Raw genomic sequence first — 16,932 nt, 5'->3', positions numbered from 1 at the left:
TAAAACGTTTGTCTCATCAACCTACAAGTGATATTATGTCAGTGTTGTGTTTTGGCTTGTTTGCACTGCCCCTAAAATCAGATTATTGCAAGCTGTTTATACCAAACCTAAATTGCATCAACTGTCTGTGGACACAGCTACTTTGGAAGACTTAAGCCTAATTGTTGTGTTGTGTAAACTTCTGAGGCCTCATGTTAGCTTCTACCTTTTGCTGAGGACTTTGGATTTTGTCTCCCATTACTTTCATTAAAAGTGCTTTAGGAGGGATGCCTTTGCAGCCGTTATGGACAAGAGGAATGATAACAATGACCAATAACATTTTCAATGTACATATGGACATGTCTGTATTTGAAAAAATGTGAACCCACCCTTCAATACTTTCCAATTCTAAAGCCATACCTGCTGTTTGACTCTAGGAGTGCTACTCTGTCACTGTAGACTAACACAGCCTCCATGCAGCTGAGAAGTTTAAAGAAATTTTTCTGGTGTCCAGGTTGGAGGAAGTGTAAGGTGACCAAGCTGTTGGAGCGCTTCCACAGTCTGAATCAACATCAAACTCTCCTGTTAGGAGAATCATCCATACCAAAGATCACCTGACACCTAAAGAATATCTGGTTCTTTAATATTATTATTATTATTATTATTATTATTATTATTATTAATAATAGTAATAATGATAATAAAGTATTTATAGATTGCTTTTAATGTACTCAAACACACCTTATATTAGTTAAAAATGATCATAAATTACAATAAAATACACACATCATTCACACATTAAAAGGCATTTTGAAAAGAGTTTTGAGTTGTGATTTGAACTGGGAGAGGTCAGTGTCGAATGTGTTTGGGGAGAGAATTCCAGAGGGAGGGGGCAGCTATGGAGAAGGCTCTGTTGCCCCAGGTCCGGAGCTTGGTCCTGAGTGGTGTAGTCAGGACGTTGGCATCAGAGGAGCGAAGGCTGTGGGAAGGAGTGTGGTGGTAGAGCAGGTCATTGTGGTAGGAGGTTGCCTGGTTATGGAGGGCTTTATAAGTGAGGAGAAGGACTTTGAATTGGATGCGTTGTAGGATAGGGAGCCAGTGGAGGTTCTGAAGGACAGGGGTGATGTGATGGTGGGAATGGGTGAGCAGACGGGCAGCAGAATCTGGATGTATTGAAGTTTATTCAGGACTTTTAATGGTGTACCATAAAGAATGCTATTACAATAGTCAATTCTAAATGTGATGATGGCATGGATGAGACTTTCGGTAGCAGAGGGAGAGAGTGATGGGAGGAATGCAGAGTGGAATTATAAATGGTGAGGCATTGTGAGGGATTTGAGATCAGTGATGATCATGTCAGAAATTTCACCGTTCAGTTTGAGGAAGTTGTCTTACATTTGTCTTGTTTCAGTGGTGATAGAACCAGTGGAGAAGGAGAGCTGGATGTCATTGGCGTAGCAATGGAAGTTGAGGCCATGGCTGTAAATGATGTTTGCAGGGGGGAACATATAAAGGATGAACAGAAAAGGACCAAGCACTGAACCCTGGAGGACACCTTGGGACAGAGGATCAACGAAGGGCAGTTGTTAATATTGATAAACAGATGTCTGTTTGTGAGGTATGACCTTAGCCAGGAGAGGGCAGTACTGGTGATGTTGAGGGAGGATTCGAGGTGGGAGAGAAGAATTAGGTAGTAAATGGTATTAAAGGCAGCTGTAAGGTCATGATGGATAAGAATGGAGAGGTGAGCAGAGACTGAGGCGAGGAGGAGGTTGTTAGTGACTTTGAGGAGGGTGGTTTCTGTGCTGTGCTGGGAGTGGAAGCCGGATTGAAATGGTTCACACAGGTCACTGGAGGAGGGGTGGGCTTTAAGGTGAGAGGCAACAGCACGTTCCAGTATTTTTGACAGAAAGGGGAGATTTGAGATGGGTCGGAAATTACTCAGTAATAAGATAAAAAGACAAAGGTGCAAGCCTTTTGGCAAAAAACTGAAGGAGAGTTTACTCTGATTTACTCTAATCAGCCTTTGTAGGTCAGTGTGTTTCAGTTAACTTTAGGACTTGGATGAATATGGTAATTATGTGGTGTGTTTTTGTTCTGAGTTGCAAAGATGAAGAAGTCTGAGTTTGCTACAACTCTGATTTTCACCGCTGTCTAGCTAGTACATTTGCAAAGGCAAAGGCTCAGTGGAACTTCAGTATTAAGAGCCATCTGAGGGCAAAAAACACAGTTTCCCAAAAAACAAAGTTTCTATGTTGATGAATATTGAGGATATTCTTTAAGGGGCTCTGTGGACTGTTCTTGTAAACAAACAAAAACTATAGGCTATTTACATTCAGTAGAACTCAACAAAACACATTGTGCGTGTCCTGGAGTAACAAATGTGTTGAATGCATTTCCTTCCCTCATAAAACATTTGCAAAGCCGATTACTGAAGCACTTTAAATCCAGCATTGTTTACATCAATGTTTACTAGCTAGCAAAAACTTCTGGTCCCTGTTAAACAGAACAGAAGAATTGAGTTTGGATTATTTCCACGACACTAAGAGCATTAAGATGTAAGATAAGATTTGGCGAGATAAACCTTTATTGATCCCTAGTGGGGAATTTCAGCTGTTGCAGCAGCACAGAGGCAGTAATGGGTACAGATAAACATTGAAATTTAAAAGATAAATAAACAAATAAGAGGTATATAAAACTAAATTGCAAATAGATTTGAAAAAACTATACAAGAGCATTTGGAGACAAACTTACAAGGCAAAGTGACACCCAACATACCGACTGCCACTGAAAAACCAACCCACAGAGCCACAAACAGACCCTCAGTCAGTCTGGAGACAACAGAGGCTCCCTGCTGGCCTGACGCCAGCTGTTTACCTGAGCTTGGCTGGTGGCTTCCCTCCAAGCCTTGCCCAGTGTAACTCAATCTGAGGACCACATAAATACAGAGCAGAGCCGAGCCGCACCCAAACAAAGCACCTCCAAAGAACCTCCAAATGCTGAGATAATACCTGGGGTGTAATGCGCCTTGTGCTGTTGTGTGGGAATACACACCTGATCTGTAATTAAACTGTATTTACTCAGTAAAAATGTCAGATTAAGAGGGATCACCTGGATCTTGTGTTTGACGTTTGAATGGTTACCTGCATGCTGACATCCTGCTCTGTCGTTCTTCTTAATGCATTTCATTATGTTGGATGTAATGTTCAGGATGTCAGGATGTGTTGAGAGCTTTTAACCTATTATCTCCTGGCTACTGTAAGAAGGAATTTCCCGCTGTTGACGTTCATTATGTCACATCACCATCCTATGAAGCATCACTGCATTCCAATGGTAATTGCATTGCTGGTGCGTTTCCTATTACGGCAGGATGTTAATGTCAGTTTAATGTATATAATCAGTAACTATTAAGCATCTATGTATTTCATATACAGAAAAACATTTTTTCATCTCTCTTTTCTGACTCATTAAAGATTTTTATATACAGGCAGTATATTTAATTTTACTGATATTGTCAACTTAACTGGAGATGACATATGAAATGTCTTCTTATATTTAGTATTTTGAAGCACATATAATGTTGGATAAAACTGATGGGCAGTCATGCAGAGGAATTAATCATGGTGTGCATGAAGCTGTGATGATTGATGTGATGCAGCTATGACACATAATCTTTAGAAGCCTGCTGTTGGCTGATCCTGTGTTCGAGGGAGGGCATTATGGGTAGAAAGGATTAGACCTGCAACAAATGATTGTTCTATTCTCCAATAATTTGCAGATTTCTTGAGTAAATGATAATCACTTACTATCTGTAAAATGTCTGAAAATGTTGAAAAATGCCCATTATAGTGTCCCAGTGCCCGAGACGACGTCTTCAGATATCCGACAGACCAATATTCAGTTTACAATGATATAAAACAAAGGAAAAACAGATAATCCCTACATTGGAGAAGCGGGACCCATGTCTGAAACATTTTTATGCTTGAAAAACCATTGAAACAATAAATTAATCATCAAAGTACATAATTGTAGTCCTTATTTTACAACGTGTTGGTGCTGCTACAGTCTATACTTAAAATCACACTTGGACTTCAATCAGTATTTTTTTTTTTTACTCACAAGTGAATTTTAGAACCATTTTGAATTTTTAGACAGAACTGCAACTTTGTCGTAAAAGGGGAAAGTCCATTTTCAAGATTCTTACGTGATATTCCTATGGACGAAGACCGTCCAAAAAATTTTGTAAAATGAACAACTCAAATTTGTGATGTCATCAATTATAAAGTCTGGAGCTGCTCCATAGACAATAAATTGGAAAAAATATTTTAGAACAGTGGTTCCCAACTGCTGGGTCACATTCCAAAAGTAGGTCACAGGTAAATTGTGAATGGACCACAAGTGCCCCATGAACGTGTCAAGTTTGTAAAAAAAAACACACTTTAGAGTACAGTGAATTTCTGACAGAGACGGCAAACTAGCTCAACGACATGGCCAAACACAAGTATGATGCTGAATGTATTAAAATTTGTGGACTTTGAACTAATGACTAAAGAGAAATTTGGACCCCGAGGCCGGACCAGTTGGGAACCAGTGTTCTAGGTGACACTAAGAGCACCCAGGGAAATGTTCTCAATATAGACAGAATAAAATTGTTTACTTACCATAACTTTTGGATAGAAACCCCCCGCTTCATGTACCTAAAATAAAACAGCGCTGAGCAAATGCTGCCTCGGTTGGTTAGTTTTTAGCCGCCAAAAAGGCCCACCTAAAAAAAATCAGTAACAGTTCAGGTGTGCAGTATATTTTGAGTATGTTTACTGCTTTACCTTGTCTAAAATACATTTTGCTGTTGCCTCCGTTCACGGAAGCACATTTTTTGGTGTTCATGCAAGTAGATTTGGTTTATCAAAGATTTTAAGAAAGCAAAAGGACATAAAATAAGCATTGCAGAAATTCTAGATAAGTCAGACCACTGTGTTTCACTGTATTTTTTTTAAAAAAAGTTACAGTTATGGATGAAAATGACAACAGAAATCAGAAAGTTTGCCGATTTCGCAATCTGCAGTTGAAATCAATTGCCAGTTATTTACCTGGGAGTGTTTGCGCGAAGTCACTGAGTCAGTCTATATGGGTGCATTTTCGGTTTCAGAAGTGAGAACACTACAATAGAATAAAGCTCATTTGGGTATAAAAAAAGTAAACAAACATTCTGTGGCTCCACAAAATCAGTCTCACATTTTTTGTCTTTGTAGTAGCTCCAGACTTATATATGATGACACCCAAAGTTTGAGACTTCCTTCTCTGGTTTCTGGCTTTGAGAGAGAGTAACTCATATTTGCTAATGTCGAATCAGCTTTTCTAGGCCATGGAAATAACATTAGAATTCTTAATTTTAGGTGGTGTTCCCCTTTAAGATTGATACATCTACTCCAATACAGTGGGGATGACTGGACTTTTGTTAGTTGTGCTCATAGCATTGAAAATTACATTTATACATTTAACAGCAGCATGCCTCTCTACATCTAGATAATTCAGATAGACTACAGACCTTACTGTAAGCAGTTTGAATTGGAACTATGTCTTGGGTAGAAAATAGATATCGCTTTTAACATTTTCTGTAATTTAATTTTGTAACACCAGTGAAATTACAATTGTTTCTCTTGTATTTGGATGGAAGCAGAACTCTCTGACATGGGCAAATAAAACTGAAACCATTTGACAGCATACCATCAGAGTTTAAGGTCCAGTGTGTAGGATTTAAGGGAATAGATATCAGCACAAATAGAATGTATTGTAAGTTTGTTTTCTTTAGTGTATGATCACTTGAAATAAGAAATCATTATATTTCCGGTACCTTAGAATGAGCTGTTTTTAGCTACATAGCAGGTCCTTGTTTATGGAGATTGCCATGTTGCACTTCTATGTTTCTACAGTAGCCCAGAATGGACAATCGAAACACTGGCTCCAGACAGAGTGATTCACATTTTTGAGTTTTTATGTTAACCACCGCATCTGCAAACAGCAGCAACGGAGTTACACTGGTTTGTAACTGCTTTATTTAGTGTTTTTCACTGGTTTAAATTGTCAGGTCTGTTTGTTTTGGAGAGGAAGGTTGACTCCCGCTAAAAACCTCCTGAACGTCTGGATCTTAAGTTATTGGAGAAAACAGATGAGCACATATTTGGAGGTGGTGGCCAAACAGCATCAAAAAACATTGATATGTAATGTGCAACTGCTTTATTCAGTGTTGCCAAACAGCGTCAGAGACACACTGATTTCTAATGTGAAACTGCTTTTTTCAGTATTTTTACCAGTTTTAATCACATAGTCCATTTGTTTTGGAGAAGAATAGACCTCTCTGGATAATTCAGCTCACAGTAAAAACCTCCTGAACAATGAACACTGAAAGAATTCTAGCCAGGATAAGTTTCAGCTGGTTGCAATGCACAGCTTGACGCCACCAAATCCCCCACAAATCTTACACGTTTCACCTTTAAGCAAAGATGAAATGTATTTCTTTGCTTTTTTTTTTTTTTTTTTTTTTTTTTTTTTGTAAATGAAGTGATCCTTTAAACCTCCCAAAAGTTAAGTAACCTTTTTGCGTCAGGGCCCGCCCACACATCCTCATATTGGCAGGATGCAATGTTTATCCTCTACTCAGCTAACATGAACAGCTGTGCAGACTGCACTATTCTCTTAAAGCATGGATTAAGTATTTGTTTGTTTTCTGTTGGCTCATTACTGAGAAGGATTGTACCCCATAGCAGATTGTCTTCAGTCATACCACCAGCTATGACCACGGTTCCTGACTCTGCAGAAATATCTGACTCACCGGAGTCTGTGTGTGGGACAGCAGAGGTGTTTTTTTTCTTCTCCTGGGAGTTTGCGTGCTTATGTTGTGTGCACTCTTGTGTTTTGTTCACTGGGCTGAGTTGTGTGTGTTTTGTGTCCACAGTATGGCAGAAGCCCCCTGCACTTGGCTGCTTACAAAGGCCACATTGAGGTCGTGCGTATCCTGCTCAAAGCTGGCTGTGACCTGGACATCCAAGACGATGTGAGTAGATTCATCTGTCTATCAGCAGCGTCGCCCATGCTTCCACTTTTCATCTACTTCCACCTCCTGCACTGCAGTCCTGATTGGTGGTTACCAGTGGAGTGCTTATCTTTTTGCTAATAATTCGGTTTTACTGGAAAGATTTTTTAATCATTAGGCTTTTTTTAATTCAAAGATAATTGTAGTGTAATGACCTCTAGTGGCCTTGAATGGGACCCTCTGGACTGCCCCCTTGTGGGTTTGCCCTCAGAATGCAAGTCCCCCTTTCCCACTGATAGTGATAACTCAGATCTCTGGCGTTGCCAAATTCACTCTCTGTGGTCAATGAGCTCCGCAACAGGCTGCAGAACATTCTCCTGGACTGGAGGGAGCAGGAGGGAACAGGAGGAGGAGGAGGAGGAGGAGGAGGAGGAGGAGGAGAGAAGACAGTGGAGGAGGGCTGGGAAAGAGCCTGGAGGATCAGGGAGAGTGAAGGAGGTTAGCCAAAACTGCTCCTACTGAGCCAGCAGAAATCTGTCCCCCCTTCCTTCCTTCCCTGAACAAACTCCTCTCCTCCTCCACTGCTGCTGCTGCTGCTGCGCTCGGCTCAGTTCTTATCTTCTCCCTCCTCTTGCTCCTCCATCTCTCATGGAATTCATTGCTCTATCTTCTCTATCTTTCATGTCAAACCTGGCCTCTAAATGTCACTCACCACTAATCTGCTCTGTGTACAGAATTCCACTTATGGTTGAGCATAAATGTGTGCTTCTCCTTCTTTCCTGGGTCTGTATGTCACTGCTGCTGTCATGTGGTTATACAAACCACTCTGGGCTTTAATAAGCAAATAGAGCTATTAGAGATTACCTGCTGTGGTTTGTATACCTGCCATATTGGGATCATGTTAACATCATCACTAATAGTAATAATCCTGCTGAGCTCAGGGATACGTGGTGTGCTTATCAAAAATCAGCTTACAGAACTGTCAACACTTAAAGGGATAGTTTGTTCTTTGGGAATTTTGTACTACTTTGAATATATGTTGAATTGTGAGATTAGCTTCTTATAGAACACTTATTGATGGTAATGGGATGAAGTAGTAGCTCTGCTCAGTGGAGGGATGGTTTAATATTTTATACTCTCTAGCTTATTATTAATGTTCTTTGATCTCATCATTTGGAACTGATACTGATGGTTGGATGATATTAATTAGTCGGTAAAATTATAGACTTCATAAATGTGTCAAGTTGCATTTATTTTGAGCAGGCCACTGTTGGTTCCAAGCAAAGCAAGGCTAATTTCACTGGTCATACCTTTAAACTGCATACAGAGACATGAAGGAAAGGCTTCAGTAGTTTGTTCTAACCTAATGAAAAAAGAAAAAAACAACAACAACAAAAGTAACTAAATTCCCAATAAACAAACTGTCTCTTTAAAGGAATAGTTCAACATTTTGGAAAATACATCTGTTTGCTTTGTTTCCAAAAGTGGGATTAGCAGATAAAAGTAAAGCTGAGATTTGTTATATACGAAGTTGGGACCAGGACCTGCTTAGCTTAGCTTAGCATAAAAACTGGAGGCAGGGGGAAACAGATAGCCTTACTTGCAGATTCGCTAATAAATTGTGCTTAAGGGAGCCACAGCGTGTAGACCCTTCTTCCTGTTTTATCGCTTTCTTTTAAAATTCCCACACCTGCCTTGCAAAGTTTTTGGATTTGCACAACTGATATGATTTTTTGGAAACACATTTCTTGCATTTCCTTTTGCTGATTTTCTGAAAACTCTTTGACTTACATTTGGTTGGAAACGACCACTGATTTCTATTTTTAATGTCAGAAAGAGCAAGTAAGCAAACGAGTATTTCCCAAAATGTTGTCTGGCTTTAATTGTAAATTGAGACTTTGTAAAGCTGTTGATCTGTGGAAAGGCTCAAGGGTGTATTTTTTTAGCAGGCCTACTTGTACTGTTGACTCCTTTAAAATGTAGTAATTTAGCTAAACCAAATTAAAACGCACGCACTGACAGAAACATGGGAGCTGTTAATGTGTTTGGCCACTCAAAGTAAGCAGGAATAACCCAAACTACCCCCAAAGTAAACTATTCTTTCAAAAGAGTGTTACCTCTTATAAGTGAGAGCTTTTTTAACTTAAAGTCAATTAATTATGAAAATAATACAGTTTTGAATAAGATTTATGGATCTTCATGGTATGAAAATGAGCCAGCAGAAGCATAAAGTCAAGTAAAACACCAAACTGGGGCTCTAAGATTTTGACATGATGGAATAGTTTTTCGGTGGATGGATGCAGGTTTTCTTGCCCTGTTGCTGAGTGTTTCTTGTCAACATTTGTAGTCAGTGTTGTGTGTGTCTCTCTCAGGGAGAGCAGACGGCGTTACAGCGGGCTGCCGTGGTGGGAAACAGCGATGTCATCAATGCTCTCATCCAGGAAGGGTGTGCACTGGACAGACAGGACAAGGTGCAGATGAAAAGATTGAAACACACACACACACACACACACACACACACACACACACACACTCTCATGGCACTTCTTTAACAGTCAGTTGGAGAAAGGGGAATTTCAAAGCCATCATAATGACTGCATTAAAGCATCTGATAATCATAGAGAAACCAGTGTGCCTGTAATCTGCTTAGCCTCATTCCCTCGTTAAAGGCAGAGTAGTGTGTTTACACTCACGGTGGAAAGAGAAATGAAACAAAACTCTGCTGAGATGCAGTGCATTAATGGTCTATTTTAGATACTTACTGGTGTACAAAATCCAGCCAGTATTACCATGCATGATTTAATAAAGCCCTTTCACCATAAATCCTTTACAGCTGGCTGATACTATGAATGTTCACTCTGTCTTTTCATATATTATCCCAACATAATATTTATCATACTCCTACATAGGTCTGTAAAACGTGGAGATTGATTGTAGGAATAACGGACTGTTTGTTGTCATGAGGTCTGTAGTTTGACTCGGCCACAGTGATAGCGAGAAACGCCATGTCGCATACTACACAGCGACTCAAGTCTTTGTGAATTAAAAAGTGTCACATTTGAGGATGGATTTGAGTATTCATTGATGGTTCATGACAAGGAATTACAAATTTTGTGTCTTTTTTATCCATAAAACTGTAGTCGAAAAAAGACATTGAAAATGTGAACAGGCGTCACAAAGGGTATTGAGTTGAGTTGAACCATGCAGTGGAAACGAGACATAATTGTTCATGGCTTACCTAAATTGTAGAGTTATGAAGGAAGAGGATCTTGATAAATGAAAGTATCTTGAAGATTTGTGCTGGCATAAAGTGAAGTGCATCAGTGTGGATGTTGTTAATGTGGCTTTTTGTTCTTTTCCTTTCAGGATGGCAACACAGCTCTCCATGAGGTGTCCTGGCACGGCTTCAGCCAGTCTGTCAAACTGTTGGTGAAGGCTGGAGCCAATGCTCACGCTAAAAACAAGGTGATTCTGCATTGGACTCCACCACAGTACTAAAACGTGTTTGTTTAAACTGTATTCCAATAATCATTCATTCAGTGGTGATTAAATGCTTCTGTTATTTCTGCGAGAAGTTCACTAGCAAAAAAGGCCATTGTGCTATACAGCAAAAACTATTCAGAATAAGTCATTTAAAGCAAGACTATGTAACTTTTAAAAGTAGAAATCTGTTCAGTTTGCTGCAGTAGCACGGTTATCAGAAGAAGGGTGTGGTACCAAAGTATCCCAACACTGTTAACCTGAATAAGATAATAAGAATACATTATAAATGACATGTTTGACAGCAAAAAACACTCTGTTTACAGGCAGGAAACACAGCTCTCCACCTTGCGTGTCAGAACGGTCACGCTCAAAGCTCCAAGATTCTGCTCCTGGGAGGCTCCAGGCCTGACAGTAAGAACCATGTAAGTCTCCAGCAGGGCTCCGGTGGGTGCTGCTGCTGGAAGCACCTGCCAGAGTTAATGAGACAGATGCAGAAACAGCCATCAGTTATTCAGACCAGTCTGTCTCCTGTGAATCTGTTAATGCTAGAAAATTACCTAGGAGCACCAGTGTCCCTGTCTCAGACAACAGGGCTTTTGACATCTCTATTGAGATCATTCTTGTGTTATCATTGACACAGTGTTGTTAATGTTATGTCTGCTCAACTTAGTATAGTGGTGTGACAACTACACTCAGAGAAAAATTGCATGTGATGCAAAATAACATTATTTGTTAAATGCATGTCCTCAAATTAACAATTTGGCAACCTGTCCACTGTGTACCCTGCCTCTTGACTTCTCTCTCACTTGCTCACATTTACCGGCTTTCTATAATCACTATAGAACTTCCATTAAAGCTGCAATATTAGTTACTTTTATATTAACCAGAGAAAACAAGACTGTGTACAATGTGAAAGGTGTCACTCGTAATGTCAAATCCAGACTCAGCAGTCCCCCTCAGCCCTACAGAGCTTTTATGCCTCCTTAACCCCATTTCCACCAAGCAGTTTGGTATGGTTCAGTTCAATTTGGTACGTTTTTTTTTGGTTTCCACTGTGAAAAGTTGTGGATGGTACCAATGGAACCATTCTTTACCGTCCCTATTTTTGGTCACCCCTTTGTAGGGGTACCTAGCACACAGATCTGGTACTACGTAAAAGGTGGAGCTAGAAACACTGCAGTCTGCTGACTCGTCAGTAGTGGACTTGCACAAGGCTGAGTTTTTGCTGGTTTTGATTCTTATGTCTTATGTTATACCAAAAGCGTTTGTTGGAAACAGGGCTTTTGAGCTTTGAGTTCTGGCCCACAGTTTTACTGTTTTGGTTCACTCTCACTGCTCTCATCAACCTGGTTTCCAGTAGTGGCAAAGAGCTGCTAAAAAAATTCTAAAAGAATTATGGCAGAGATTAGAGCAGATCTGAAGGCAGTCAGTGCTGGACCTAGACTGGTGGACAGATATACGACCCCACTGCTCCTTGTCTGCTAGATTTGTCAATAGGTAACTGCTTGCATTTACCCTACCAAACTGTATATGTCAGATAATGTGTTTGCAGCTTGTTGCGCTGCCCCCAGCTAGCCAAAAAATCAATCAGTGCCGCTTTAAGTATGAAGTTTCCTTAAACAAGTGGGACTTTTAGCTGTCTAGCTCCTTTGATTGATTATTGGTGTTACATCCAGTAAGTGAACTTACTAATTCCTTAATTTTAGATCCTTCTTGTTTTTATACTTCACCTCTCAATATATTTTTCATTACCTAGTCTCCCTCTGTTTCTTCTTCTTCGCTGTTCCTTCATGCAAAATGCTCTTTGAAAACAAACTTGTATCTTGACTTCTTCTTCACCTGCTCACATTTACCTGCTTTCTATTATCCAGCGGCTTTGAAATCCAGGATGACTGCTCTGTCTCTCTGCAGTGCACTGCTGTCACAGTGCTGTTAACATGGCACAGTAGTCGCTTAATTATGAAACACTACATGGTACATTTGCACTTCAAACGTAATCTGCAGCCTCATGGGGGAAACTGTTGTCAGTCAGCACGACACAAATGCAGGAGGAGGTTGGCGGTGATGTGTTTGAACAACAGCTGTCCTCAGATGCTCTCTGAGAACTGATTGTTGAAAACTTTGCTTGTGCTAACTCTCAGTGAGGAACCTTCAATATTTGATTAAGCTGTTGATGGCAGGACTAGGTCTCAGACAGTCACTGGAAGAAATTCACTCAAACCCTGTGGTTCGGTAAAAGTGGGCATAATTGAAATAATTTGTCTTACTAGTGTTAGGTTATTGATGCATTAATCTCAAAGGATTTTGGGCTGAAACTAACAAGTGTTGCCGATGCTGGTCGATCTATCAGTTATGTTCTTATCTTTTTTATTCATTAAATGTTCATAATCATATACTCCCACTGCAATAGCCCAGAAACTTATTTTCAGGTTAATTTGTCTGACCAGGCCATGCAATCCATAATCCATATTAAATTGGCATGAAAAAAGAGAGAAGCATCTGAATTTTTTCACAATATGTATTTGATTTAAATAATCAGTTATCTAAGGAAGCTTAGCGTGGCTGTGCTAGCAATTATTTCTTTAATGATGTTATCCCTAAATCAAAAGTTGTTTCATTATCTCAAGAAAACAAACCTTGTTTTGTTGAAGCATCATGATAAATAACCTGTTTCCTAGAGAAAACAACAGGTTGTTTTTCCTTGTCTCGAGAAAACAGTCTTTGTTAGCTCAAGACAACGAGATAATCAACCCATTGTAACGAGAAAACAAAAGGTTGTTTGCTTTTATTGGACTACTTAAAATGATTATCAGAGATCAATATTTCCATGCCAGCGTAAATAGATGGAGTCTTGACAACTGTAGAAACTAAATCAAGCTGAAAATGTCAGATCAAGGAGTAGACTACCAATTACTCAGCGGATCAGACTGTAGGCTACAATCAAGGTCTGTCACAGGCAGAAATTGTATTGTGTCTTTCTGTGAGAGATATCATTCAGAGCAGTCATCATCATTTAAGGAGAAGACTGGCTGGAAGAAGGCTGAAATCAGCCTCAGACTCTGAAGGAATTTCAACCAACATTAGCTCTCTGGCTAAGTAAACATCCATGAGGCAAAATGTGCTGCTAATGTCAGTGTGCAGGCTAGATAGCTGTCTTAGATCCTGAGCAGCTAAAAAACTCATCTGCACATGTCGACACTGGTCAGTTAAGATGCTAAATGGTGCTTTAATCATCAGTGCTAGTGCTAACAAAACACTGTTTTTAGCTGGTAGGCTACAGTTACCATCAAGACTTGTTTTTTTTCATCAGTGTGTGTCTTAGTGCCCCTGTAAGCTGAGCTGTCTATCAGACATGTACACTGGCCGTCTGTTTCAGTGGCTTGTAGGATGAAGGAGAACTTCTGATCTATGCCCAAAGAGTCTTTTCACTAAATAAAAAGTCTAATTGACATGTTTTTTGACTGCAAAACAAATTGACCAATTTTAGTTGGACTGTAATGCCTAAAATGACTAATAGCTAGCACAGTGCTTTCCTTTCCAGCACCTTTTAAAATAAACAGCCTAAAGTACTAAAATCTATTTCTAACTAAAATTTATTTTCATGTCGTGCTTCTTTGAAGTGTCATGAATGCTTAATTTTGAAATGAAATTGGTAATCACTAAATATGTGTTCCAGGCGGGGGATACGTGCCTGCATGTGGCAGCACGCTACAACCACGTGGCTGTGATCCGCATCCTGCTGGGAGCCTTTTGCTCTGTGTCAGAGAAGAACCTGGTGAGTTCTGACTGGACACAAAATGATCACAAACCACCAGCTAGATACCTGCTGCAAGTCCTGTCGGGGGTTTTGCACAGCACCTGTCACTTTGACATGAGAGCACTGATCGGAAATTTGTTGCCAATGTTGAAATCAGTTATCTGGCTTATAAAATTGACTGTTGTTTTTTAAATTCACAATTTCTGTCCAGTTTCCCTTGTTAACTGATTCATCAGCCCATATTCTTTTAAATATTTTTTTGTTAGATCCAATCTGTTATCATGCAATGTAGATTGTTCATACAAGCATTAGATGCCTAGAAGTTTTGCATAAATTAAGGCTCCACTCTCACACCACCATCTTCTGTGTGTGTGTGCGTGTGTGTGTGTGTGTGTGTGCGCGCGTGTGTGTGTGTGTGTGTGTGTGTGTGTGTGTGTGTGTGTGTGCGCGCGCGCAGGCTGGGGACACACCGCTACACGTGGCTGCTGCTCTGAATCATAAGAAGACAGTACGTCTGTTGCTGGAGGCAGGGGCAGACAGCCACATCTGCAACAATGTGAGCGCCTGCAGCCTCTTTCTACATCATTAATGCTCACATGAAGTGTTTGTGCACTCACTCTGCCTTTCTTCATCTTCAAGTCAGCACACATTTCTCTTATGGTACCAATCTGCTGTTGAGAGATTCCTCCAGCAGCACATTGTCCCTGCCTCCTGAAATCTATTTAAAGCTGCACTCAGCAACTTTACTCATTGGCAGAAGCAAAGGAAGTTCCTAACACCTAATTTCTCTGATGTTTAAATGGACATTTAAACTGGCTGTGTGTGTGTGTGTTAAGTCTTGTCTATCACAGTTTTACTGGAAAGTGACAAAAAAGTGATAATCAAATTGTGACCAGGTCTCCAAAGATAGAATGAATACAGACCATACTGATAAAGGCTCACATGGCAGGTTGAGCATTATGTATTTCCAAAGCACTAATCCCATCACTAACAACAACAGAGACATGTAATAAACTGAATACTGAATTTATTGAGAACAGGTAAACACAAAGGATGTGTTGTGTCAGCATTAACTTGATTTAGGGATAACGGCTGTTTGATCCTTTATTAAACCAGGTAAAAGTCTCACTGAAATTACCTGAAAACGTAAAGCACATGACATATAGTATCTAACTTCTTCAGGCGTTGGTCAGGTGCATTCAAAAAGAGCACCATAGTCCAATAAAGGTAAAACAGTTGGAATTTAATTGAAGTTTCAACTTGTTTTCAGTGTTGGGTTTGAATGAAGTTTGAATTTCTGATCAGTAGTAACAAAAGACCTAATTTGCCATTGTGGTAAACAAAGGCCCCAGCCTCTGTGTGTTTGAGTCATGTTCTGACCGTCCTTGATCAGCTGTGTGTGTGTGTGTGTTTCTGTAGGCAGGTCAAACAGCTTTGGACCAGGCCAGAGAGCACAACAACCCAGATGTGGCTCTTCTACTGACCAAAGCTCCCCAGGTAAAACCAGTCTCACCAGTCCAGACAGCTGTAAACAAAACTCATACTGAGATAGACATTTTTGCGCTCATAATACACACTATCTGTTTTTATGCCTTTGCGCCAGCGCCAGCTGTGGACAGAGGCACTATGTTTATGGGTTGTCCATCTGTCCGTCTGTCCCTCTCATCCTTGTGAACACAATATCTCAGGAACGGCGTAAGGGAATTTCCTTCAAATTTGGCAAAAATGTCCACTATGACGTGACGATGAACTCTTTAGTTTTTGGTGGTCATAGGTCAAAGGCCAAGGTCACTGTGACCTTGTTTGTCTCATTCTCGTAAACACAATATCTCAAAAACACCTTGATGGAATTTCTTCCACTTTGACAAAAGGTTGACTTGGATTTGAGGATGAACTGATTGGATTTTGTTGGTCAGAGGTCAAAGTCAAGGTCACCATGACCTTGCATCCATCTCATTCTAGTGAATGCAATATGTCAAGAACAGCTTGAGGGAATTTCTTTAAATTTGAGGCAGACATCCACTTGGACTGAAGAATAAACTGATTAGAATTTTGTGGTTGAAGGTCAAAGGTCAAGGTCAGTGTGACCTCAAAAAATATGTTTTTGGCCATAATTCAAGAATTCATAAGCTAATTATGACAAAACGTCATACAAATGTCTGATAGGATAAAACAATGATGACGTTTTATATCCAAAAGGTCAAAGGTCAGCTTCACTGTGACATCATAATGTTCTGCATAAAATACTTTTCTGGCCATTACTCAACACCATATCTCAGGAACAGAAGGGGAAATATTTCGTCAGATACTTAATTGCTGACACTCATCTTGGGTGTCCACCTTAAAAACTGTGCTGATTGTATATATCTTCTGTGCTGTCAGGGGGTAGAAGATGTGTGTGAAGCATCCATGTTTTCATAGACATGGATGTAATCTGTAGGAGAAACTTGACTGGTGTTTACAGATTGTAAAGATTTCATGATCAGGTGTTTTTTTTCCCTCTCAGATCGATTCATGGTTCTTTCTGGATCTGGAAAGGGGCTAAAAGCATTTTCCATGCAAGTGTAGCTGTTCTCAGCACAGAAGAGTTTAGACCACCTCATTCACCAAGACACATCACTTAGATCATTAGATCTAATCATTAGAGAAAGCTTAGCTAGACTGTTGGAATCTGTAGCGC

At 40.0% G+C, this 16,932-nt stretch overlaps 1 protein-coding gene across 5 annotated transcripts in view; it reads left to right on the top strand.

Annotated features, from left to right (window-relative positions):
- ankrd6b (ankyrin repeat domain 6b) overlaps window positions 1-16,932 on the top strand; it is a 61,817-nt gene that overhangs the window by 35,600 nt on the left and 9,285 nt on the right. For 3 of the 5 annotated variants that reach the window (XM_033649020.2, XM_033649021.2, XM_033649019.2), the window contains exons 3-9: window positions 6,935-7,033; window positions 9,385-9,483; window positions 10,379-10,477; window positions 10,819-10,917; window positions 14,172-14,270; window positions 14,710-14,808; window positions 15,672-15,749. In XM_033649020.2, coding sequence (XP_033504911.1) covers window positions 6,935-7,033; window positions 9,385-9,483; window positions 10,379-10,477; window positions 10,819-10,917; window positions 14,172-14,270; window positions 14,710-14,808; window positions 15,672-15,749 — 672 coding nt within the window. The other 2 variants (XM_078174088.1, XM_033649018.2) reach the window with 1 other exon arrangement.

This window comes from Epinephelus lanceolatus, chromosome 13 (assembly GCF_041903045.1).
Source record: "Epinephelus lanceolatus isolate andai-2023 chromosome 13, ASM4190304v1, whole genome shotgun sequence".
Lineage (NCBI taxonomy): Eukaryota > Metazoa > Chordata > Actinopteri > Perciformes > Serranidae > Epinephelus > Epinephelus lanceolatus.
Note: the sequence above shows the minus strand (reverse complement) of the source record. Positions and strands in the feature narration are given on the sequence as shown.